This window comes from Varroa destructor, unplaced genomic scaffold (genome assembly GCF_002443255.2).
Source record: "Varroa destructor unplaced genomic scaffold, Vdes_3.0 BEIS01000003.1, whole genome shotgun sequence".
Classification (NCBI taxonomy): domain Eukaryota; kingdom Metazoa; phylum Arthropoda; class Arachnida; order Mesostigmata; family Varroidae; genus Varroa; species Varroa destructor.
The window spans coordinates 19660969-19688305 of NW_019211456.1; the positions used below are offsets into that span (position 1 = coordinate 19660969).

The 27337-nt window shown below is 40.9% G+C and overlaps 1 protein-coding gene and 1 long non-coding RNA gene across 16 annotated transcripts in view; one reads left to right on the forward strand and one right to left on the reverse strand.

Annotated features, from left to right (window-relative positions):
• LOC147756640 (uncharacterized) overlaps positions 1 to 720 on the forward strand; it is a 1749-nt gene extending 1029 nt beyond the window's left edge. For 2 of the 3 annotated variants that reach the window (XR_015322710.1, XR_015322712.1), the window contains exon 3: positions 72 to 720. This is a non-coding gene — a long non-coding RNA (uncharacterized LOC147756640). The remainder of the gene's footprint in view (positions 1 to 71) is intronic. The other variant, XR_015322711.1, reaches the window with a different exon arrangement.
• LOC111247049 (uncharacterized) overlaps positions 1 to 27337 on the reverse strand; it is an 88128-nt gene that overhangs the window by 11128 nt on the left and 49663 nt on the right. For 4 of the 13 annotated variants that reach the window (XR_015322694.1, XR_015322693.1, XR_015322701.1 and 1 more), the window contains exon 1: positions 16821 to 17417. The exons of 1 other annotated variant lie outside the window; for it this stretch is intronic. Coding sequence is in view for 1 of the 12 variants with exons in the window: in XM_086982237.1 (XP_086838363.1) it covers positions 16821 to 17010 (190 nt within the window). In the remaining 11 variants the exon portion in view is untranslated. Of the gene's footprint in view, positions 1 to 464; positions 606 to 999; positions 1737 to 1809; positions 1971 to 16820; positions 17443 to 27337 lie in introns of those variants that run through there. 8 more of the 13 variants (XR_015322697.1, XR_015322696.1, XR_015322699.1 and 5 more) reach the window with 8 other exon arrangements.

The following is a 27337-nucleotide window of genomic DNA, read 5'->3' on the forward strand; positions in this document are numbered from 1 at the left end:
ATATATATTCAGCTTTGTGCGATCCGCTTGGCTGGACTGTTAGAATTAACATTTTCCTCTTCCGTTTTCAGGCACCGGAGACACGTGTTTATATAGGGCCCAGCGAGACCGATTAAATAAAGAAGGGGCGGCGGGTTATGGGCTCTGTTTTGCCAATGGCATGCACCGGACAACATAATGTGACCGAATCAAGTACCCGTAGATATTAGACCGTAGTTACAATGGCTTAAGCAGCCGACTTCTGTGTGCAGCTTACCCAGACTAGCTCTGTATGCAAACACTTAACTTTTTCCATATAAGTTAATTGAGTCAGCTGTTTAGATTAAAGTAACTTGCTTGATGACTGCGTAACGATGAAAGCAGCTTTAACTATATTTCCTTTGTGTTCTACGAAATAGTTTCAGTTCGCGATTCTTTCTCTTCGCATCCAGACACGATTTTTTTAATCAAAATGAGATACTTACAGTTTCGCAGCAACGTTAATAAATCTAGTAGTAGCACCAGATCAGTATCCATACGGTGATGAAGTGTGTAAGGCTTGTTTGATTCCTCTCTCGTCTGTTTAGTGGAACAGCGTTGTCCTTAGATTTGTCAAGCGCACAAACACCGCCAGCCCGAGTCGTCATCTAATTACTGACACCAATAACGTCGACGATACTCAGAGATAACCACCATTCTCATGCATCGCTTTCGATTTACAATAAACGCACGCAATACGCACTTAAAGCTCTTCCTTATATATTCTTATGGATCCTATCAGAATCAATGGAGTTTATACGGACGGACGTCTCAAGGCAACGAAAATAATCGCTATGCAGAATACAAAATCTTTTGTCGCAAAGTGCTGATGCATCGCCCGCCCCATCTAATAGCAGCGAAATGGTTCTCCTCGCAACTTAGAGGCGTTTAGCCCATGCGGGACATGCTTGCCACCTACCAGGGGCATTCGGCAAGCTGTTGCTGTTTTTCTCACCCGACTTCTTACACGCAGTTACCCACCGATGCCATTTGCTTCGGGAACGACTGCTGTTAAGACATTCGTTGACTGGTGCGCACCCTTCATAGCGAAGTCTGATTGTAAGTTGTTTGCTCTTCCATCTTCAGAGTGAATCTTCGGCCCGGTAAGACGTGTTGGTTGGAGCAATGCTATATGGCAGTGGCGCACTGGTGGTTCCTGAGGGGAAACATAAACCGCGTTGTACAGAACTGCCTCTTATTCTGTAAGCACCGTAGCTATTACGTACGAATCGTATTGCGTGCGTGTAATGATCGAGGCTTAAAGTGGAGAGAAAGTTTTTTTGCTAGAATAGGACGTTGAATCCGTATGGGCCTCAGTGCAGGCGGCGTAATTAGGGAAAGGCTAAGATGCGGGTTTGCTTTTGGCTCCCATTGATCTTCTTAGCCTACAAGGGAATGATTTCGCCGTGTTTAATTAGGAACTTCAGGGACGCGCTAGTGAACACAAGCCAGGCTGCATGTCGTCATCGTCCCTTAGCCAGTAAAGTTCTATAAACAACTGATGCAACGCCATACCTTTACTAAGCACGCTAAAAAAGAATAATCAAATTTCTGAGCCTGCTGGATAAATGTTGCATGTACAAATGATTTGTTACATCACATGCTTGTACAAAGCTATTGCGTTCGCTGTTGGGTATTAAACTTTTGAGTTAGCAATGCGTTGAAAGATGGATTCGGTTTCTATGCGCTCAGAAAATAAAAATCACTTAATTTCTTATGGTTTACGAAGAAGATCCTTTTTTTGTATTAAACTATTATGTAGCTCTACTTTACGCCGTGATTTAGGCATACCTGTATGCGATCTCTTTAATGATTTTCGTCAGTCGACGTTCGGTCGTCGCTTAAGCGTTTAATAAAATTAACATGTCCGGCACTAGGGAGAACTACCGAATAAGCAGTCTGTGTTGATACGCGAAGCTTCGGCAGCTTCTACAGGTACGGGTCGATGTCACCTGGCATCATACACAAGTGTGATGAACAAACGTACATAATCGGTGGTAAATTCTTATCTGTCAACAAACGTTTTCTTTTAAGTAGCTACATATAAGTATATCTAACGATAGACATATTACCTTAGCGCTTATCCACGAGAAATATCTATCGGCCGCAGGTTGTTAATATGATAAACTTTTTTTATTCAAACAAAATTTGTAGTGTGCGTTGTTACCGTTCGTACGGGAATCAACAACATCCCTTTGTTCGCCTATACCAAGTATGGGTCCCCGACTAAATTATTACCACAAACTCCGTCCTTACAAACGATCTTCGGATGTTCTTCTTTACCGCTCGCTGTCGGAAATAGCGACATCATCTACTTTGGCGGCTCCGAACCGATGGCAACACCGTTGACTGGTTGGTCAGGAGCTGTCAGGGCGTACCATTGACACTCATTAGTGTACATCCCAGCACCCAGCCAGATAGCAAACTCTTACCTCCACGCGGAGTGGACCTCCAGAAAGAGAAAATAGGAATCAGGACCGCCGTGATAGACATGCGAATGCGGCTGTAATATGTGCCGCTACGATGGAAATGACGCCTATTAAAACTATTAGGAGTGCAATAGCTATTCTGTCGTAATTGATTCTTCATCATTATGATGATACGCCTATATTTGTTAATGTGTAGAACTTTTTGAGTACTACACACGTTTTAATATTTCTACATACGCACCACACGTACAGTGCAAGCAACATTCTCATTATTACTATAGTTATTGCATTCAACCGCTACAATTTTTTTGTGTTGCTACCAATTTTCGATTATGTTGAACTAGGCAAGACAGGTGTTGACAGCGATCGATACTATGACTGTGGAAGACCATAAAGTAGTGTGCTTCTGTGGACACAAATGGTGGAAAAGTTCTGTTAACTCTCCTTGTTTTTTACAGCTTTACTATAAGGCATTTGAAAAGATGACCCGTTTGTTACTAGTAATAATATAGTAATAACGCGATCGTGTTTGATTCACCCATCATAACTTACTATGTATGCGAATTTGCAACTTGCGTATGTCGTGACTAGAACTTCTGTTGGGCTGTTCAGCGTATGCACGAGACTTCCTCTTGAAGGTAGATCGACTAGCAGCTAGATAAGTTTCTTGTTGGGATATCATTCGACTGTTCCAACAGCCTTCAAATATCAACTTGTTTTTATTAAGAGAATTAAATATTATTTTCTTGGATGAGGCGCACAACTTGCCCTATCTATTTATTAATATTAAGAGTGATTTTCATGCTTTCCGATATCGTAAAAGACCGTGCATCACAGTCAGGCACAATCGACAGTTATTTTTTTTTATGTCCATCTCAAGTCAAACTGAATGAGTGGAAAGCGTTCGATTTTTTTTACAAGGAGGCCATACTAATTATACATACAGAAGTAACGTTTTTTTTTCTGATAACAAACGAAACGTCGTCGAGTAGGATGGGAAGATCTTTTCGTATGTTCTGTTTGGTAGGGCGTACGAGAGAGAGCCATGGTATATTTCTGGACTTAAATGGGCTTTGACAATCTGACGTGCTAGGCTGTTCCAAGGGAATCCGGTGGACTTTGAGATTGAAAACTTTTGGAGTGCTCAAGCCAGAATGATGATTTAACGGCTGCTAAGTAACTCTCCTCTATTTTTTACACATTTGTCCTAGCGCTCTGGCAACTTCTCACAACTTACTTATACACACACCCTTTTCGTTCCAATATGTAATTTCTCTATTTGTGATTTCTCAAAGTAAATCGATAGCCGGATATGGTTGTCACGAGTTGTTCTTTGTAGGATATGCAAAGCCCCATAATCACACGAACATAGATGAGAAAAATAAACGTATTACCGCCAACGTTGGATATTCCTTTACGCAATTGAGGAAATCATTGAGGTGTGGCGATATGGTCTCGCCACGCCTCATAGTCGACTAAGTACACTGCGGGTTTTCGATTGCTGTGGCGACAGTGTACGGGTCTCTTAACAATCTCGAAATAGCGGACTGCATTTAACCAACAGGCGACCCACCTGGTGCTCCATGGCTGGCGGTGGAGACTATGTCAGGTCTCATCCATGGTGCTTCCGGCGGGCCTCTTTCTTTTTTATTAAGGTCACACAAATTGCGCGCAGAATACACCTTACATATTTCCAACAAGTTTTTTTTCACTTAATTCCTACGTTTGGGATATTTAAACTATAATTCACGCTATATGTGAGGTACTAGTTTTGGATGACAGGGTGCTTAAACTCCAAGCTCTGCTTCCATGAGGCGTCTCCGCGCTTGCGGCAGTGCGCTCTTGTCCTTCGAGCTAGTGATACCCTCGCTGGTCTGCAACACTTCAATATCCAATCTTGAAATGTCTGCGCCATTCAAGCGCTATGCTCCTGCTTAAGATGTCATTGTTTAATGCCTTCATCAATCTCCGATAAATTTCCACACAACGGACGAAAATTCAACGTTGATTTTCGGGACAGAAAGGTATTTCTTCTTCCTGACATATTTTTCTTGGAATGGTTTTCACTCACAAGTTCCTAGAAGACTAGAGCATTTGGGAGCTAAATTTGGTCTGCTAGTGTGGCGCGTAAGCAAAAACTTTTTTGTTAGTCCGCCAGATTTGCTTCTAACAGTCTAATAGATCTAACAGACATACTCAGTGTTGTTCTAACAGGCGCACGTTTGGTAACTGCAAGCACAGAATAACAAATTTCTAAAAAAGCCGGTGGAATACTGATGGTAAAAGGCCTCTGGGCTCGAAACGCGTCCACGAGTTCTATGATTGCAGTGGCCACTAGCCTATCCGTTAATAACTGAGAGAGCAGCCTAGACCGTTTTGCAGGTGTAACAGTTTAACCGAAAGCCTAGTATAAATATCAATGAGCCTTGTTTTTTTGTCTTTGCAACCACTGCAGAGCTTTCATCAAATGGCTTGCTTGCAATTCTTGGTCACGCTTCATTTCCATTCTGGCCATTACGATGTCTTTTCTTAATTTAGCTATATGGAAAATTAGCAAGTTTGAGAGCATCACAGCATCGCATCCACCGGTGGACAATAAATCCATCACGAAGAAATGCGATGCCGCTGATATTCTAGGTCTTCTCGTTGACTTAGTTGTATTAACGTCGTCGTTTGATGGCTTGAATGTGTTCGGTATTCACCACAGAAGAGTTGTCACCTGTATAAAGCTTATGAACACTCTGAACAACTTCGAAAAATTATCGTCGATAATACCCGTGCTGCTTTAGTTAATGCCAGCTTCAACGTCGTTGTCTCAGTGATCGAATCTATCGTGAGTACCACCATTACTACTCTAGCCAATTTCCTCCTGCTCTGGTATCTTGACGGAGTGACTGCTGAGGCCTCGAATCGACAATATCAGCATTCGACATCCATGCGCATTTAACTGACGTTTTCTGTTTGTCATCATCAATGGCGGCAATCCTCTTTCCGAGCCAACAAAATCCCGTTCCGGCTGCGGCCTGATGGTCCCTTGATAGCCAAAGGAAACAGCAAGTTCGAGTAATCATATGACGCTGCTAACCAGCTCCTATAAGAAAGGAAACCTTGAACCAAAAATATACTCGCAGAGGGGTAACGCAAATTGTGGTGTGTATATATAGATACCATGCGCAGAGATGCACTGCATGTCCTCTGACATGGAAAGACACACGTTATTATTATTAGTGAAATTATTGCTGGAGCACTTAAAGTGTGTGTCATTGTCTAATCTAACTTAAACCGTTATCATAAAGGTTGAAGTAGGCAGAAATATAATGCTCCGCTCCTGTTCCTTCGTCGGTGCCCCATTTCTTTCTTGACGAAGTTGATCCGTAAGAAAGAAAGAAAGAAAGAAAGAAAATCGTTCGTAAATTAATAATGTACATCTTTTCATTTCAGAGACGAGGGGATTTCCAACGCGGTCGCGATCTATCCTTAGAATATCTATTGTTTTTTTCCGGGATTATTGTGATTGTCCACGATTGTATGGACACATCGCTAAATATAATGTTGAGGTGTATTATAGCGAGGCAGCCGCGAAAAATAAATACGAGCTGCTCCGGTGCAAACGCTAAGTAAAACCGACGAGGTTAAATTAAGCAAACCTAGTTATGTAACAGACTAGAAGGAAAAATCACTGGCCATACTTGCTAGATATGTACTACTGTTTGTACTTATTTTTTTATAAGACCTCGCTAATTAGTCATGATCACTCTGGTTAAACAGTGGAACAGACCATGAACAATTACTTTTCAATGCACATCTGCATTTATCAGACAGACCACTTGATTTTATAGAATTAATGCGACCTAAATATCATAAGCCCATTTCCACTTTAATGAGGACAAAAACAAAATTCTAAACGCTAGCTATTCAATGGTTAACATTTTTTAGAAAATTACGTAGTACTCGTTCCGTAATAATATAATTACGCTGTCACTATATACATGATAAGGGAAGAAACAATCTACCCAATTTCCATTGTTACGAATAAATAATCGGGTATTGCACTTTATTTAGGAGAATATGTTGGGCTGCATGAGGAGATAACAATAAAAAAAAAACAACACTCAAGTAGTTATTCCCCCATAATGCCTTCAATGTTTACCCGTTTAGAGTCATACCAATACACTCGCACTTCCGTGATTCGCCGCGAGCTTTTCATTAGGTGTGGGGTGTTGCGGCGGGAAAAGCCGCGCTAAGGAAAATAGACCCTTGTTTTGCGGGCCTGGGACAATGGAGTCCCATCTTCAGAGAACGATAGCCTGGGAATAAGGGTAACAATGTTATCAGACTCTGGCAAAAGTGCATTGTAGTACAACTAGAAAGACCTCTCCTATTAAGTCGCAATGAGGTTACAACAGGCCGGAGGTGTCATTGTTAATGAACGACATGTGGGCACAAGGCTATTCCGGTGCCCGATGGCACTGTGTTTGCATGCGAAAACGGCCAGAGAAACTCTGATAGTATCGGCTAATGAAGCTGGCAGACGGGACATGCGATGCACGAGAAAATCCTGCCTAGCATAGCTACTGTAATACCAAAGACGAAGGGCGAAAAGAGACGGGGAGAACAAGCAGATTATGGACGTATAGCTCAACTGTAAACAAATGCGAGTATACGCGTAACTAGTTTACAGAAAATAACTAGAAAGGACTCATGTACTATAAACGCTATATATGTAAAAGTATAATCGCGCCAATGTGCTATTGTCGTGTCTATAAACAGGAAGAGCAAGTTTCTCATTTAATAACATCAGTTAACAATACAAGTAGTAATAAGCTGGCATACAAAGTGTCTTCATCGAAAAAGTTAACATTGGTACATGTTTGCCAGTGGTGAAAATGACGAGCAGACGTTAAATCTGCAGCCGAAATACACAATGCGATTTTTACTAAATACGACAATATGACACGATTATTGCCCGAGATTACATGTAAATTTGCTGGGCTCTTCGAAAGAGCTACGAAAAACGCGATCGACCATGCCTCCATAATAGGACTCAACTAATACGTATGAAAAGTAGTTCCGTAATCATTCACAAAGTTCATATAGCAATTACCTTTGATTCAGGTAATCCTACGGAACATTAAAGGGTGCATTTGACAAAAAAAACTAATACCTTAGATAGATACTTATATCAATGAATAAATAACATTGAATCGGACCAAAATCTGAATATAACGTCCGGAAAAAGATCATTCATTGTCACGCTGACCAGCCACTACAGTTATCCAACACTGCAGTCCGTATATGACTAATAGCCTGCCTTCTTTTGTCGGCCGCTACAAGAAAGACTTTTCCTGCGTCGTCTGCTAAACGCCTGTGTATATTTTGCTCCGGTTCACGGCAGTGATTGCGTTAAATAAAGCAATGACGCTGGTGTTTACGGCAGCGGCTCAAGTTGTTCAAGCGAGAAAAGCGAACTGCCGGGCTATTTTCTTTTGTCGCTGTTTACCTATCACCCAGTATATTAGTTCCCATGTGAGCAAGATAATATTTACTACAACAACAAAATATCAAGCGAACGCGATTTTAGTGACGGCGTGGGTGGTGTCCTATAGTCAAGGATCGTGTCTTCGCGTTAGAGATTGACGTTCGTCAATTGGCAACAAGCGGGGTATCAAGAAATATGGTTCTGTGTCATAGTATTGTATGAAACAACACCTGCCGAAGCCATTATGCGACAATGCTTTTGCCTTATGTTGGCTTTCCTACTGTTGCTCCTATTGCTGCTAGTCGTATCTAGCAGATGTATAAACCAAAAATTTACCCTATCTCGTTCGTGGACCCGTTTGTCGGCTGTACAGAGGTACAATGCAGTGCTTCACTGACTAAGTTACGGAAAAAAAACTAAGACATCATACTTACATCGATATTTACCAGTTTAGATTAAATGTAAAATAGAATGTAGAATACATGTGTGTAGAAAAAATGCATATATATATATATATATATATATATATATATATATATATATATATATACGCGTTCTCTATGTTCGTTGTACTATGTACAGTTTACAGGCATTATGAACATATAATTAAAAAAAGGGTGGATCGTAACCAAGATATGCGTTTATATTGACCTCAGTGCTTGTTTTTTATCGTTGACAGGAGAAATAAGCATTACACGCGTGCACACAGATATACGAGTAGCACTGCTGAAGTAATACTAAATAGTCTTTACTTCGCATTCGGACCTAGCGTCAATTTTAGCTCCGAAATAAGATTTGCTTTCTCTATGAAAGATGTCCCGAAGAAAACGAACGGTCTTCAGATATTCAGCTCGAGTCAACAGATCGACATATTGTGTAACACTGCTTAGTACAGGTCCCAGAAATATATTCGGCATCTTTGATAAATGTATCGGGGCGTTCCATTCGTCTGTTTAGGACTCTTCACGTACACACCTTGTTCCTATAGCCCAGTAAAGGAATAAACTGGCACGCCATGTCACTCGCTAACAGAGGAACGGACATGATCCAAAATAGATTGCTATATACAGTATAAACTCGCACAGATAGAGTAAGGAACTTCTAAGGCGTAAGGCCCTGCATGTGAGTTGTGAGAGTTGGACACGCGCCATTTGAGGAGACTGCACTGAACGCTTCTGCCAGACTCGCCTCCAGCTGTCACATCCCATCGTATTTATGAACAGGAGTCATACACATATCGCCTATTAACGCCGGCTTACTGACCGAACGCGGTGACCAAGCATGCGTTTCAAGCCAGGTGTTTTAACTTTCTCCAACAGTCCATGTTCTCATGTGATTGTATGGAATATTTTGGCCAAAGCCAAAAAAAAGAATCTCTCCATAGCTGTCTGTTCTATAACAGTTGTTGATACAGCTGTGTTGGCCTCTTATTAAAGGCCTGTCAAGGTGACGGGTTCAATACGAGTATTCTGGAGGGTGCAAGCAGAAGAAAGGATTATAAGTGTAATCAAGTCTTTTTCATCGACATTCAGATGTTTACTAAAGGATTAAAATGTGTATTCGTCCACATTTGAACCTGAACTACTTTCGTGTATATAGTGTACCGTCGCGGGAAAATGCGGCAAGGATTAGCTATGAGAAAAGCAAAAACCGCCTATCTAACACACATTTTCAATTGCTATATTAATATATGCAACGATCTCGACAATAATAGTTCTATTTATAAGCCCGCATCAGGGTGAGTCAGATGCTGGTCGTTCTCCTTAGTCCTATCACACTGAAGAATCAGGTTCTGGATATAATATGAAGAATATTAGCGTAAGAACTCAGTGCCATAATTGTTATCTAGACAAAATAAATCAGAGTAGGTAAACCTCCAGTCGAGTTAAGTTTGTCTATAGCTTAACTATTATCTATAGTGCAAAATAATCATACTTTTTTCAACAGATTGATATTGAGCTATGTAGTCTACTATGCAAAGTCAGCAATCATCCAGCCAGACATGTCGGACACGTCCGTATGCTTAAGAGGCGCACGGAGATTTTGCGCACTCTTAAAGTCGGCTGGCATCGCGTAAAAGCGATGAAGTTATCCCTCAGATCTTCGATGAAAACTATCTCATGTAGAACGCATCCTGCTTGTAACATCAGTTCTCTTTTACCATTATAGAAAAACCAGTGTGAGGTAGGCCGTTTGAGGCTTGTATTCGCTATTACTTCATTCGAAGATCTTTTCGTGAGTTATTATTTTTCCGCCACCGTCACTCCTATTGTTCGGCTTACTTTATACACGATGCAATGTAAACAGTAAGACGACTTTATGGCTATAACTAGCCGTATAAGTGACAGTAATGATTAGCTCCATTTAATGTCTTCACTGCTATAGCAGGCTTGCAGGTAGCACAGCCGTCCTCACATTGACCTGTGATGGCGTCATTTGGATTTCGAAGAACTTTATGTTCTTGGAAACAAGTGTAGTATTGATAGACAATAAACAAGCACTAAATTCGCTTGACGCGTTAATTTTGACTCATGAGGAACGAATGCTCAAAGAGTATCTGTAGAAGCTTTATACAGAAGGTGCTAGTGAAGATGTGTCGACTGTTGCTCATCGGCGTTTCAGTTTAGGGTGCGTTAGCCTGATATAATATTATACAATATAGACATGCTTCGATTCATTATACCGAAATATGCATACATGTTTCTAAAAAGCCAAAACGAGCTCAAGTTAGACTAACGTCAACTTATCTCTAATGTTACTTCCGACATTGGTAATTGTGACGAAAGCCACATTCGAGTTGTTAAGAAGAATCTTGAGTAACCTTGTGCGTCTCGGTTTGACCCACAAGTCAAGTACAAACAAATCATCATAAGTAACGGTACAATCGTGAACATCACGCACTTTGAAGGGCAACGGGTGACTCATGATCATTGCAAATCTACAAGTTCCCTAAAATTATACATAAAACATAAAATTATATTCATTTTCGAAGAAAAACAAAGCAAGCGTTATTATTTCGTTGTTACTTTGTCTTCTACCGATGAGGCTTTACGAGGTCGCTACCCCTTGAGTAAGCAAACTTCGAATGAGAGCACGATAAGCATAGTTCACCTTGGAATAATAAAAATCCGTCTACAAATGGGGAGAAAATAATGGAGATCAACTAGTTATCTAGTTAAGTGTGATACAAATCTTGCCGGCTGTTTGTAGAATATGTCAAACAGGCAACAGCTGTCCCATAGATAACCGCGTGCAAATATTCTTGTCCATATAAACTCCGCCACTTGTTATTTCCGCTGTTTCAACGCGTCGCGGTACACAATGAGGCACAACTAAGCACACTGGTTTGTAACGTCAGACTTTTAGTAGGCCTGCTGGTCGATTTTGTATGGTGCGTATAGCAGCAGCAAGTCGGCGACACACTCGGAACATGCATAAAGGCAACAGCAGACGCTACTACCGCCTACAATATGCCGCTAGGCCATCGTTTTATTCGAAGTGAGGCACGCGCCTACTGCTGCGGAAGAAAAAAATCAATGTTTTAACATCTTTGCCCTTAGTTTCTTCCTATGGAAGAACCCCCCCCCCCCCCCATCCAGAATTAATAAATTATTATTCATCTACATTAGACGGACGCCACTACCTTTGCCGTTTCCTACTGTGACCCACCTAACGCATTTTCTCTTCATTTCAACCAAGGCGTTCGATCGCTTGTACTGTAGACCCGCAGTTACATGAATGCCGCATTTGAGGAAAGTTTGCCGGATAATGATCCTTTTTCTATGGTTGTGAGGCCTACTGCCTAGCCGACGTCAGAATCTAAAAACTGCTCTCTTTCCCTCATAATCGCTCTATTATGTGCCGTACGGCACCTTCTGTAGGCTGAAGAGATGGAACAGTTCAACAGGGATCGCCTATTGTTCGCCCGTGCAGGGTCCCAGATGTTGCTCGAGTATCATAGCAGGCTGCAGTAAGAGTTGCAAAAACGAGCGGATTAAACAATGGATTGTTGTTTTGTTACAATGAAAAGCCGCTCCATAGTGCAGGAGTGATCCTTTTTTAACCGTACGAGATGTCATTTAACGACAAAAAAAAATGACCCTACATTACCTTGCTCATGCAGCCTGCAACTGCGTCTGATAGGCATTACCTGTCCTATATTTGCCGACTGGATTGGTTTTGTATAATGACCAAAGAAAATGTTTGTTTTAGATTATTTTCACCGTAGGCGTGAACAGGGTATTCGTGCAGCTGAAAGCTACCGATTCACGAGTACAGTTGCTATTGCGCAAAATCATCGTATCTCCACACGTATGTTGTAATGGGACATTCGCCAATATACACAGAACTTTGAAACTACGACCATTTTTTTTACCTTTTGACGCTTTTTGCCACGTCACGTTTTTTGTAAGTCATTATATCTTAAACTTGTTTTAGAAAATTGAGTTTTCCTCCGTATGTTAGTTTCATTCAAGCTCGAATTTACGATTAAACTTAACTTCTATTAATAGATATCACTCAACAAAAACGTTCGTCTGTTCCAGCAACAGTTTTTACTTGAACCCATTAAATTAGACTACACACTACTGTTAAGTGTGATCAGAAATTAAGTTGTACTATTTAAATGAAGATGGCAATTCTGAGACATCTTTTCAGAATTTTCGGTAGTCACCTACTAATGGCTGAGGTGTTAGGAAATTATACTTTATTTGGAACAGCTGCTTGCATTGAAGTTTAAACGTGTCGTTCGTCAAAGGATCTAGTAAAGTTTTAGGCCATCAGAGGATTTTCCGTGTTGCCTCGAGGTAACAAGCGCCTCCTAATAGAGAAAGCCTCTTTTTATGGTCCGATTGGATTTGAGAAATTATCGTGGTTTATTTAACATAAGAGTAGTGTGAACTGGTGGATCTCAACTAGAGCTGACAGCGAGCACATTTTCGATACGTTACCAAATGGCGCCTCTCAATAGAACATAATGAAAGTGGCTACGAGTAGATAGTAAGTCAGCATACTTCTAGATACGAAAAGTTCAGCCTCTATGACTACCGTCAAAGAGCATCGTGACACATTCCCGTCGAACAATTGTTCAGAGGCTATTGTACTTCAACATTTTCAAAACTGAACCATAAATTAAACTATGGAGCAAAAAAAACATAGGTACCAGCTCGAAGTTACGTAAGTGCTGGCTAGAATCTAGCCGACACGTAATTATTATGATGTAACATGGAACAAACTTAAAGCTAGAGAGCGACTCCGGCATATACAGAAACACAAATTGCAGTCAAATAAATCTATACTTTTTTTTTTTTCTTATCCTACCGAAAAACGAAAGTTCAAACCGCTCGTTGTCTTATGTAGTAAAGGTTAAATGCCCCAAAAGTATCGAATGTATCGTCTAGTGTTGATTCGGTGAAGGGTCATGGAAGTAATGACATCACGTTACTATATCTAAGTTCTGCTTAAGTATATAATACAAAACAGCATAGAAATGCAGCCTGTGGCAAGAACAATTGTCCGTAACAGAAGTCGTACGTGGGAGATAAAGGAACGTATCGTAATTGATTCCTCTGTCTCATCAACATGCTAAATGATTTCGATGATCATTTATAATATTCTAATAAAAAAAAAAATAAAAGCTTCAGACTACTATAGCCGAGCCGTTTTCCTGATGAATTGAAGCAAAATTTCCTCTAAAAATAACCATTCTTGTCTCACGGCAATTGGAAAATTATGTACCGGATATAAGAATACAGTTAATGATATGGCTTGAATGAAAAGGAACCCTTAATATCATCATAGCGATTTCAAAATTCTGATAAGGTCTGACGTTTCCGTACGCATATCTTTTTTTTTTTTTGTTTTTTTTTTATCGACTATATAGTGTATGAAGTAAATAACAACAGCAATATTATAAACTATTCGTAAATAAAATTGAACCGTATACGACAGAGATACTAATTGCCAAAATTACCAATACACTATACCAGAGGAAAGTGCCGGTCAATTACTTATCGGCGTCTGCTTTCATAATATAATTAGGAAACTATTTTTTTTTGTTTTGTTTAATTCAGCCTAAAAGACTTTATGGTAACTAGAGCTCATTGTTGATGGGTTGAGGTATTCGGCCTGTCATAGCTAAGCCGTTCCCATAGTTCATCATAACATGTGCATACCTGCAACTGATGCGTATTTACAACACGCTTGTAGACCAGCGAATCGAACATTTTGATGCTCATTTAGACAGAAGTTGCCCCGTTCAAAGCGGCAAACCATTAATCCAAGACCATCAACCAGACATGGATCTCAACTTACATATTAATATTACGTACACAGTAAACGATTCAAGCAGGTAGGTCAACTTCTATCGATGGCTATACATTCTGTTTCTTCTATCTGTATTCATAAACAAATCACTGTCATAGCTTAAACTATACAAAATCCACTAGACGCTCTCGATTCGCGACGTATTTTATACCGAAACGTCACTATGTGTCATCAGATAGTAGTTCTAAAATGGCTGCAATCCCCAGAATTTGTTACACTTACCCACTGTGACAGTCGCCCAAAGTCAGACGTTACAAATCTCGGTGAGCATATATTTTTATTATCTCAAGCCTATCTGACAATAACACTAGAGTTATTTAAAATTCATGTACGACCTGATGTGTATTGACGTTTTCCACCAGCCTCAAATAGTATATCGGGTTGTGCTTCCTGCGCTCACTGACTGTTCGAGTGACGGCATCAAGCAGGATCGACATATATATGTGTGTCGGTGTGTATAATGCTGATAAGTAACGGCGAGCTTTAATTCGGCAGCAAAACCCTTTGCTCAATAACGACGGTGCGCTCGGCTCGCGGAAGGACAGTTTAATCTTTGGCATAATACAGCAGACCGATAGCCGCTTAAGCACACCTCATGGTCGGTAGGCCATCGCCAAGGCTCTATTTTGCCCGCTTTTGAAGAATTGAATATTCGTATTTCGTCAATTCTTTCATCAGCTATCAGCTGCAGCGGCCATTGCAGGTCCATCAGTTGCGAACATCTCGTGCAAGTGCGGCGAAGGCAACATGTGTGCCTGCAGGACAGATAGTGATGCGAACAGCGACGCGTACTGTCACAGTAAAGTAGAAACAGAGACGTAACTATAGTGTGCTTGCGTGGAGTCTTCGCCGCACACTCGATAAACGTCGAACCACGGCCGGATTGGTGACGATAATGGAATAGGAGTCGACCCAAGGTGGTACCGTGGAAGCAAGAGTAGAAATCTCACTTGTCGCGCTTTTACGTGGACGCTAATATAGGGGCGGGTGACGACGCTTCGCATAGTTTTTCGATGCTTAGCGCCGCATCGGACTGAATAAACTGCGCGAACAACGATACCTAACTCATGCGTGCATTACGCTTGGCGTTGCTTTGATGAATAGTTCTTGCCTTTTACAGCATAAACGCGGACGTAAACGATCTGTAATTAGGAAAGACTCGAGGATAAAGATCCTATTCAAACTGCATTGGTAGCGGGAGCCTAAACCTGCGCGTGGTTTAGGTCTCTTCGCAAAAAGAAGGGTTCATAAATGAGCGAAGTTGAACACTCGCTTGCCTAGGCAATCGAAAGACTGTGACTGTAGAATTGCCGATACCTACACAAGCCAGTGAAACCTCACACGTTAATAAAAGCCCTGAATACGACCTTGACGAAGACTTCATATTAACGATGGATCACTTCAGTGTCGTCCATATGGCCAGACTACAAATTAATTCATTGATTACCTGACAATGTGAGTCTGGCACAGTAGACCATCTATGAATTGAATCATCTATTAGGCTGTAGTAGTTCCGTATGCAAGAACACTGAATCAGTTACTGACCCATCCTGTAATACAGCACCGATTCCAGCCTCATTCAATGCTACCACCAGCACTGTAAGAGGCGTTAATTTGAAGTTCGTGCGTAGCGTATGCGTCAATTGGCGACAGCGCCTATGTGACTACCAAGTCAGCTTATGATTTACGTTGTTGGTGTCAGTAATAGGGGCGTGCAGTAACTTAGAAAATATTCGAAAATATTCTTCGGCATAAACGCTACACAAACGAGTATAAATTTCAATGGGACAACGATTTATAATGTTACCGTACCGTCAAGCATCTGGCAAAATTGCTCGTTAGAGATAATCATTTTTTAAGGTAGGATTAGAAAAGGCAGCTAATCTCGACAAGGAAAAGGTGTTTTTGACGTAGGAGCATGCACGTAAATTTTAGATGACATATATATATAACGCATCTACGTCTTGATAGCTATAGCATTACATAGAAAAGCTATATCCTATGAAAAACGGGCAACATTGACGATAGATTTGTGGACGCAAATATGAACAGGGACTATACACACATTTCTCACTTTAATATGGTTTATTTAATCGTGTGACCTGTGATTGCTCATGGCAAAAAATATTCTTGTCCTCGCTTTTCAAATTGACTCAATCGACAAGTTCAGCACCTGAATGAGCCTGGTTATATAATTCGATCTGTGATAGAGTAGTCGAAAGAGTCCTTGACACTGTAGGAACACCTCCGAAGGAACAGCCCGAACAACGAACCATTTGAACTTTCGCCTACGTTATTGGCGAACCTATAAAATTCAAAAGTGAATTATCTATACCGCCTCACATAAATTGTCCCGTGCTGGCTATTGGAATATGGCACGTGCGGTACGACGGGATTCCATAATAGTATATTTTAATACTAGTTTTACAGTTGAACTGATGCATAATGAAGTTTTTCTGCCAGCTTCGATCGTTGCATGACACAGCCATAAATATGTGACCGATGTCCTATTTCTATCTACCGTCAATACAAAATTTTATGAGCAAAATGTCGAAATTCAGTCGACTTACCATCCAGCTTAAACAGGTACCGAACCAAAAAAGTCATTGATAGCGTAACAAGTATTCGGGCCTGACCTTCAACATCACCAACTCCTTTCAAAGGACATCCTTGACTATCCAGGACAATCCGTGATAAACGGCGTCCCGTAGAGGATCGCCTTCGGATCGTACCTAGATCGAAGCTGTGTGCCTTACACATTCTGCTAGCCACTACGTAGAATAATTAATAACTCCTGTATTTCTATCGTTTGTCGTGTCCTGGATGCAGTGGGACGATTCAGGCCGTATTTCTGAACTGTTCAATCCGATAGTTTTATGTACGAATAACCAAACACAATAAAGGGTATTACCCACAATGAACTGCTTGCACTTTTTAAAGTTTCTCAATTACCTCATATCATCTTCGAACTCCTGTACTTCAGGCCGTTACAAGAAATAATGCCGAGCAAAGCTGAAGCCATGTACAAATCGATTAGATGAAAACCTGTCAAAGGTGTGTCGAACAGTTCATTTTTAGTTGCTCTCACCAAATGATCGCTAATCCTCTTCTCCGATTAAGGCATCGTCAGTGCTTGTTTATAACCGTACACTAGCCATCGGTGTGCATCCTTTCACGGATAGACGTTTACAATATTTGCCGCCCTCTTTACGCGCACTCTGACTCCATTTCGTCGTCGTTCGTCCACCAGCGCCATCTAGCGGCTTCCGAATGGCGAAGGAGTCCACCAGCAGCAGCGAGGACTCATCCGCAACGGCACTCACTAGACGCGGCGCAAGCAGCGGCGCGAGCGATAGCAACAAACGGTGGCCCGTCGCAACAACCACAGCCATATGCCACAGGGGCGATTGCGTTTGCCAGCTTACACAGTAAGAAGCAGGGCATTGATAGAAGTTTCTATTTATTATATAACACACACCGTACCTGTTTCGGTAGCGACTGTCCACGGAGAGCTCAATTTGTGTGCGGCAGCTATAGAGGCCAGTGGCTACAACGCTGACTATGACGATGCATTTAGTTTGTCGAGGTAACGACGAACTGTGAGTCTTTCTAAGAACTGCACGCCGCCTGCTTAAGAAGTAGTTGCCGAACGCAGCGCTCAGCCTGGTGAAAGCAAAAAGAAGCACTAACAGTTCCGATCGTTGTATCGGGGGCTCATCGAGTGAATGGGTATATTTCGGCTCACTGCAATGGGCATACATTTTGTACGGTAATGGGTTAGATGCACTGAAGCACGCAATGTCTGACCGGCTAAAGCAAGTGAGAAAATTTATCAGTCAATTATGCGGTTCGGCTTTTCCCAGTGACCAGCGTGTTCTGGAATATTAGTTTCCGCAATTTGTTCAGCCTATGCGTCTCATGATATTCATCAGCATGGTGCACGACAGCTTCCTATTACTGACTGTCACCACAACTTACGGATTACATGAATCTGACACGCAATCTAAGTCAATTGCAGTTACAAATTATTCCCAATTAGCAACCAATCAATATCGACAATGTTGATCACTTCATTCACGTTTTCTTGTGATCTCTACCTGTAAGGCGTATTTGTGCTCGTACAATATTAAGTTTCATTGTTACATAACTTGAGATGATAGCTTGACCATTAGGGGAGTTATTTGCTTTACTAACCTATATCTATAGACAACAAACAGGCCGTATATGGAATGCGTCGCAATATCGTGACATCAGCCTGCACGCAGCCTTTTTCGATTCATAAGTTTATAAAGTGTGAAGTATTTAGCTGTCTCTCAGCTGCACTGGGCCAAGATGCCAGCTTTGATGTCAATCACATGACCGCATCCACATGCAAACGCAAGCATAGGTATAGATAGGCGCACGTCTCTCACATATAGAAATAAATAATCGTGCACGCTCTAGATGAAAATGGCGATCTGGACATCGAAAGCCCCAGGACACGGGATCTTCTCGTTCGAACTACGCATATTTTGGCCTGTATAGCGATCAGTTCTCACGACTAGGACCAAGAATAGCAGCAATACCAATAGTAACAATGAACTCGTTGACGAACAGAAGCTGTATATATTCGTCACTTTGTGTGCTGTAGCAAATAAAATGTAAGCATGATGAATACGAACCGCGCTCGTTCTATTATCTAGGTTCTAGGTTGAATGGCCTTTCTTGCAATAAGGCAAAACCACTCATACTATACCACATATAGTACACAAAGGGTTCCACATTCGCCATAGGCGATGCATCAGTTGCTCACACGCAACATTTGGCACGTAAGCTACTAGCTGAACTTACTATAAATGTAAACACAGAAACGCATAGTCGATACGAGGTGATAGAGAAAAATGCGCAAGTTAGCTCTTAGAAGTTTACAAGTTGCGTGTAAATTGTGCCTGGCAAACGCAAACTTGTCCTGTTCACCACTACGTCGATACAGCTAATAGCTTTATTACATTCATGATCTATAAGATAAACGTTGGAACGTTTCTGTGATAGCGTCGTCTTATATTCAATCACTACGTAAATATTTCCAGTTTTTACGTCCGGTACTTGAACGACATTGAATTAGCTGACGTCATTTATCCTGCTCCATCAATGACAAAGCGGACACAAAGAATATGCACTTGACTGGGTATTACATAACTCGTTCATCACAAATTACCCTGTTTTATAGAAAGGCCAATATTTCGACTAGTGAGCAAGCAACCAGCGAGAATTCATAGTAGATCAGGTTTCGGCCACCATCAGGTGTCGGTTTTTTCTCAGAATTTGGTGCTTACACGTTTGTTTAAGTTTGCGCTCGTCAATGTTTTACTAACCATTTTATACAGGTGAATCTTTTTTGTGAATCGTACGTAACCGGACTTCCTTTGCTACAAAAATCGCGAACTATGAAACTCTCTTATCTTTGAGAATGTCGATTTATTAACAGTATTAAGTCCTACTTTTTATACAAATTCAGTCAGTAAAATTCCGCTTTGTGTACAGTTTGTGAGGGGTAAGCAGGTGTGTACGGTCGAGCGCACAATGTATATTTATTCGCTGCTCGGTGCAGCTACGTCTCCCTATCGTTGCTTATTTCCGCCAAACCTGCATGAGCACGACCTGTGCTCTTGCCGGTCCGAACGGGCTCATGAGTTTGCTTCGGTCTCGCGAGTCCTTCTGTTGTAGCTGCAGGACCAATGACACAGGTGCTTGTCACCTGTTGACGTGTGCACCTCGAGGCAACGACCCTGCCTGAGGCAAACGATCCACCGCAATTATAAGGTAAGGTTATAGATATGTTGTGAAGCCAGGAGCGGAGTCTGTCATCATCGAAAACAGTTTCTGGCCTGCTATACACGAAGCTCTAACCTGAAAATAAAATTGATTTTTACCTTTAACAGCTGGGACCAATTCCTTCAAAGCTGTGCCTGCCTGTCGCATCTATAGAGTGTTAGATTGAACCATAATTGGATGAATGCCCTTTGGATTTTTTTATGTTTTACATGTTAGTTATTTGTATTTTGGTTGTAGCATTGTTAAAGGTTTCTTCCAACAATTAGATCAACTTACATATTTTATTGAATTTCAACAGAGTCATAGAAATATCAGATTGGATTAGATTATGTGTCTCTAATCTGTGAACCTATCTGTGTCAAGCACATGTGAGGCGCGTTGAATCTCTATCTATGTAACCCTAGACTGATCAGTGTGCCTAAGTTAAAGCTAATGAGGAAATAAAATAATTACTTGAAAGCACCTCCATACAGGACATTCACCCCTTTCCACCAAAAACATTGACGCAGTTTATGGCTTGCCTCAGCGAACAATTCAATGAACTATGCTAAAAATCACAGAAACGTATCTTCGACACCAACAAACGAGGTTTACCTTTGCCAACTTATTTTTATTTTGACGTTAATGCACGCTAGTAGCACGTTTGCATATCCACACACCCTGTACCGATCAAAACAAACACGCCATAATGGGCCGCATGGATTGCGCAACGCGAGCTTTTTTAATGGAGCTATGGGTAGAGGTGCCTCTTTCTCTGGTACCTGTTTTTCGCTCTTTTTCTTTGACCATCACGAAGCAAGGGCGGATCAAGTTGGCCACTTTAGCTAACGATATATTCGCGTAATAGGTCGAGTGTTATCTTTTCAACGTAGGGCTGCCGTGGATTGATGGAAGCCCCGGAACTCGTCAGACCATAGTTACTTAACGCTATTTAAAAGAACTAACCAAAGAATTCAACTGGATAGTCAGGTTTCTGCATCCTACATATAAGTGTGTTTAGAGCATTTGGACGTGTTATCCTGTGCGTTTTAAAGTTTCGGTACAAAGGGGACAACTAGTGCCCTCTGAGCGCGTATGACTCAAGTCGATATCAGGGAACAAGCGATATTACCAATAAAGTTAACGACCTTGCAAACCTTGCTATTGACTGCCCGATCGCCGTTCTACAGGTGAAAAGTGCAGATTCGCAAAATCGCCGTCCACTGTCGATAAGTGTGCAATATTTGTTAACATATGCGTTCCGAATATACATGTACATATAGGCAATTTGTCTGTATTCATTGCGCATGTCTATGTATTGATATTACGACAAAGTGCCGGTTTGCCGAACTTTTCGAAGTTGTGATTGGATTCGATTTTACTTCCGCATACGGCACGACGAAAATAATACACAAAATGTTCACGGATGATCTTCAACTGAACGACACACTGACTTTTTCATTTCGTGCAAAATACGTGCTTGCACGTTGCCTGGAAGTCATCGAACGATCTATTCGCAAACAAGAGAAACAGATGACTTTATGTGAGCCAAAGTTGTAGCTACTTTATGTCACCTGTCTTGCATTTAAAGGGTTTATTATTAAGGGATTATGATCGGTTTGACATTGGGTTTTGGAGATCTTGCCAAATCGGCCATGATGATATTATCGACTGATTTGTTTCTTAACCCCTAGATTGCTTCATTTCAGCTCAATTCATGTTCATTTTGTAGCATGGGATTCGTCACGTTTATGGGAGATGAGTACTCTATTTGAAGATACCAATCATTTGGACGTGGATAGTTTCATGTAAGTTTTGTTCTGATATTCAGATTTTCAGGTTCAGTGTTCAAGCTGAGAATACCGGAGAAAACCTCAGGATACATCGATTGTAACTCGGCCGTCTATTTCAACAGGTCCCCCGACAATCTCCTAATATCAGTCCGCTCCAGACATATCCTATATTTAGCCTACATTTAATGGTCTACCCTTGCAAGAAATTATATGGCATTATTCATGCGCAGATGAGTCAACCGATATAAATATTAAGAGAGTACTTCCTGTGCAAGAGTGATATTTTTAATAGTACCTGTTTATATATAGAGAAACAGAGATCGCGTATAAGATATACTCATATGAATGTTCCATTACCATATAATCTACTTGACAGGGTTGACTCATTCCGATCGAGCTAAAAAGTTATTTTTTCTCAGCAATGACCTCCTACCTAACTTCTTTATGTTCAACTTGCTCCTATAGACATAGACCGCTGTCGCCAACAGGCGAACAGGAAGTATTAGGACGTATGGCAGATGAATCAGCAATGAATCCAATGTGATTTGTTTGCCCTTCGTGTTGACAAATTCGTGTCTATTCAGCTCAAAGAAGCCTGGCTACGTTGATATGATTACCATCTACTATTTGCCATCGTAAGCATTATATTATTAACATGTTTGGTTACTCTGTTGAACTAGAGATACTTCCCTATGCCGTTATTAACACTCGATTCGTTGAATTTACGTCACAAAGGTAGGAGTTCTTGATGCAGCATTATAAAACATTTTGGCGAAAGAGATGTCCTCGTATGACTGTCAGGAGACAGAAAGTAATAGATACTGGATACCGTAATGGCTCAAAATTAATGTGAACAAATACAGACGCTCACTTTCTATACAGATAGCTCATATGCTTTGGCAATATTTCTATTCTAACGGCGTAAGTCGCTAACATGGGACCTGGTCTCAAAACAGCTTGAAGTTCACACACAGTCCAGCTTATACACCGAAATTCCCTAGCGGATTTCTTTCTGGCCCAGATAAGTACACCGTTAGTTCCACCACCGTACACCAAAATTGAATTTAAACTAAAAAAAAAATATTTAGCAGACGTAACAATTTCAGAATAAAGGTACAAACGACATCAGTTGGTGATTTTGAAAGGTCTCATAGAAACCGGACATAGTTCGACTGTTTGTAAAATGACAGTTAGAATATGACCTATCGTGTCGGTCGGGTAACGCTTACAACTTTTTCTCCTCATCGTAATCGATGGATGAGGAATAAAAACACTGCAGGTAGGATGTTTATTTTTGAGCTCACTGGACAAAGTTTTTCAGTCAGCAGGAAACTAACATAGACAACAAGGTCCGCACAGCTCATTCCAAGGCCTTCTCAGCCGAAACTGTTCGCCAACGGATCTGAAGCTCAAGTCCAAGAGTGACGCCTGGGGCTACAAGAAAGGCCGGCTTTACGTACTTCGTCGCTACAAGAAAGGTCACTTTACGTACTGATTACCTTTAGTTCGACCTAAACGGGTATCCCTTTCTAACCGGAAAACAATATTTGTTCTACCCAAATTTTATTTTTGGTGATGTGTTTGTTTAAAAAGTGTCAGTTGTGTTTTCGCTGCAGCTTGTAGTATGCTTAAAGTTCTTATTTGTTACCAAGCGCATGTCAATTTAACGAAAACATAGTTAACTATGGGCAGGGTCAAGCGGTCTTCTATTTGCCTCAAATCCTACAGTGGATATTATTATCTTTGCGACACTGCTGTTTGAAAATATTTGCGTCTATGGAGTATATAGGCCATTTCCAGATATGATGATATCCGTCTGAACCGAATATACCTTTACTGCACACAAGGTAAGTCAGAGGGCTCTTAAAACACTAAAAAGTTAGATGGATACAGCCAGTACCTGTTTCGAGAGGAGAGAATTGAAACAGCCTCACTCAATTTATATTAATGAACTTCATGGAAAGTTGAACTTGTTTAGCTAAGACATTAGAAATATGTTTATTATATTGCCAGATAAATTACAGATAGTTTGACAATACAGTGTTACTAAACAACGAGTGGCAAGGTAATATTTATTCAATATAGTCAGCTTGATCTCTAATAATTACACTCGTAGTACGATATATATGTATCACCTCCGCCACTGTGTCAGTGAACGCTCTGTTACAAACCGTAGAATCTGCGCATAATATCATTTATTCGAAGGTTCTTTCATACTGAATATATTCATATCTAGTAGAGTTCGAGGAGTTTCAGCCGCGTCAAAAAAAATCGCAGACGTGTCTCATAGTCCTAGATCTAACAGTAGACGGACACCCAAAAACAAGGTTGGAGTAGCATTTGGGGTAATAATATGTATAAGCAGCCTGTAGGAGGATCCTTCAAGTCACTGGAGATTGTCGAAGCTCGAAACATATAAGAGAGAAGAAGAGATAAGCTTCAGAGTCAGTTTATAAGGTAATGACCTAAGTATAAAAAAATAATCTATTATATACCTGATCGGAAAGATTTTTTATCTGCGAGTCGATTATTCGGTGGAGTAGAACGTTTCCAATGTTTTTTTAGCTATTTTAATTTATTGTATATTCTCACCAAGTTACACATGTTGGTCAAGGTAGTATTTTTCACTCCTCATAACTTTCGCCCGCTTTACATATCGGACTTTATGTAAAAAAAACCTTGTCCCTTAGGGAGCGGTCCATTCGTCGATCTATTTGTGGACTTCAGCATCTGTTTCAAAATGTTTGCATTGACCGAAACTAGAATGATGCTCTAGGACATCCCGCCGTGTACAAAGGTGCGGCACCGCTTTCTCGTGGCATCGAAGAGAATAGGAGCCCTCTGGGTCAAATGGGCCGTATTTTGATTAAGAAGTTCCTGCCATACGTTTCTTGTGGCCGTCTGAGGCGTGCTTTGTTGATCAAGTGGAAATCGCCCTTGTTTTGAAGCGAATAAACTAAACCTGGCAAGCGGTAACGCTCACTCTTTGTTCCCTTTGCGAACACGTGGGCACCACGTATCTTGGACGGTTAGTTTCCTGATGCTTATTAAAGAGGGTGGTTTAGGTGCTTTAGTGGAAACGATTAAGACGTTGAAAATCGAACTTCATTCAATCTTAATGTCCTACTAATCGATGCATTAATTCATGAAGGTTTAATATCCTTCGCTTTAGCATCAGTCTTTAATTAACATTACTATAGCATCATGATAATGCACACGAAAGACTAGGGATCGAGCCTGTTAGAAGAAAAAAAAGCCTATTTTAGGCCGTTATCAAACAGGCACTGAAAAATATCGCATGCAGTTAAATGGCTACTGAATGTTCAGGAGTATGGGTGATAAGCCTAACCAAATTCAATTCTTCACGCCTTGAAGGAAAATATTTTATAATTTCGAAGAAAAAAATATCCGTATCGATCGTCAAAAATATGAGTTCATTGAAGGGCGTACTTTCCACCTCATAAAAGTTCCTCTATGTAAAAGTCTCCACGTGTGTTTGAGTGCGCAGTACGCTATTAAGTGCGTAGAGTGAGTGGTTCTGGTATAAAGGCGATGTCGCTGCGCGCCGTTTAGAATTTAAATTTACAGACAGGAGATTCAACCATATTATCGCCTACTGCAGAAAATTTGTCGTGGCTCCGTGGTAGCTTGATATTTTAATAATCCAACACCGCCAATTTTCATAGCGTACGCAAGCTAACTGATTTCAAGTTAGCTATTACCACTTTGACAGTATAGTTTTTCTATTGTGTAACCTATGACAGAAGACGACGTCGTACTGAACTGACAGCTGTGATCGAGGGTCATGTTCATGTTTAGCAACGTTTCTCTACGTTTTTCATGTATTTCGCGAATTTATCGAATAGATAGTATGTGTTTACATGTTACGATCATCCACCCTTAAGGTGTCGTCTGATCGTTTGATATAGAACGGGTCTAGCAAATAAGCAGAACGCTACGCTACCTATTAGTTTAGAACACCGTTGTTGATATTAGATTTGCGGTATGACAGCTCGTAAAGTATAATGTGACGCATCGATTCTAAATGTAAGACAGGTACGCACGATATGTCAAGGCTCTAGAAGGACGTATAGCGTGGCTGGCTGTTTCTCCGCCTGTTGTTCACTACATTTACCTTTTTTAGAACAGATAAATCAAATTGCCGCCTGTCGTAAAGGGCGATCGTGGTTTCTGCAGTTTCTTTGAATTCAGGCCGTGTCGTCGGTATAGAGTACGAAAATATCAGGCCGTAAAAAAAGGCCTGTTTGCTGGACGTCACAGTTCTATTTGAAGTGCTCTGTAGAGGGCTAGCAATTTTCATCTTCATATATTTACGTAATAGTATTCATAGTAACATATATTTACGTGTAAGTATCACAGCAAATTTGAACGCCTGCAGGGTTTCGCTAGTGACCCGTAAACCCTTACCGATTTTATTAGCCTATTTAATGTGCACAAGTTACAAAACCAATTCAGAGCGATGTGTACGGCCGAAATAAAAGCTCCTTCGTGACATACGACTTTATTACTATCTTGAAATCAATTTAGTTTTAATTATGCTGATCAACGCTGAAGTGTTACGCCCTAAAAAGGCCTCATATTCTCCATATATTGTATAACAGACAGCAACGGTCCAAACGAAAAATTATACCAAGCCCAAATTGGGCATTTGTGTCTATAACGTAATTGATGAAGATTCTGAACGTATAGCGCAACAAAAAAGCAAACACATTTTTCCCATATGACTGGTGAAGGTATCGCTCTATAGCACTCCATAGCCCTATGCTGAAAAACCGGTAACATCATTATAAATCAACATCATCTTTTTAGTTTTCCCCGATGCCAAGTTTTGCATGCGCAATTTGTACTCTGTTATCTACTCCAAACAACACTCACCAACACTAAATTTCAATGGCAGCGAAAAAACTTTTCCTTATCGCTATAAAGCAACAACATATATAATGATCAAAGAGTAACGACACGAAGCGAGCTATCTAAGAACGGCAGTATAAATTACGACGATATCGGCAACGGAAAAAGTAGCGGCGGAAGCAGTCATAGAAATAGGGAAACCCTACTAAACAACAACAACCACAGCAGTCATCTTCGTTCATTGCGGGAACTGTGTTTTTCGCAGGTACCATCTATCTACTGGCCAATTATGTGTGTGCGATCATTCGTTGTCTGTCGTGTGTCAGTCACCCAATGTTGGCTGAATCTAAATTCCCATTTCTTGCTGATAAAATTACACTATTTATTGTGTTGTTGCCGTACGTAATAGCCTGAAAATTTTTCAGAAAAACAGAAAAAGAGGGAAAAGGATAGCCCGACAGAGGGGAATGTCTATGCGACTTCTGCGCGCTGATGGCAATGACGTCCGCCAGCATCGCTCACGGACCTCAAGCTTTTACAAATTGACACTTTCTATAACAAAAACGGTCTGAATGTCAATTCTATGGGATCGTATGCTCAGACATATATAACTATATCATTGACCTCTT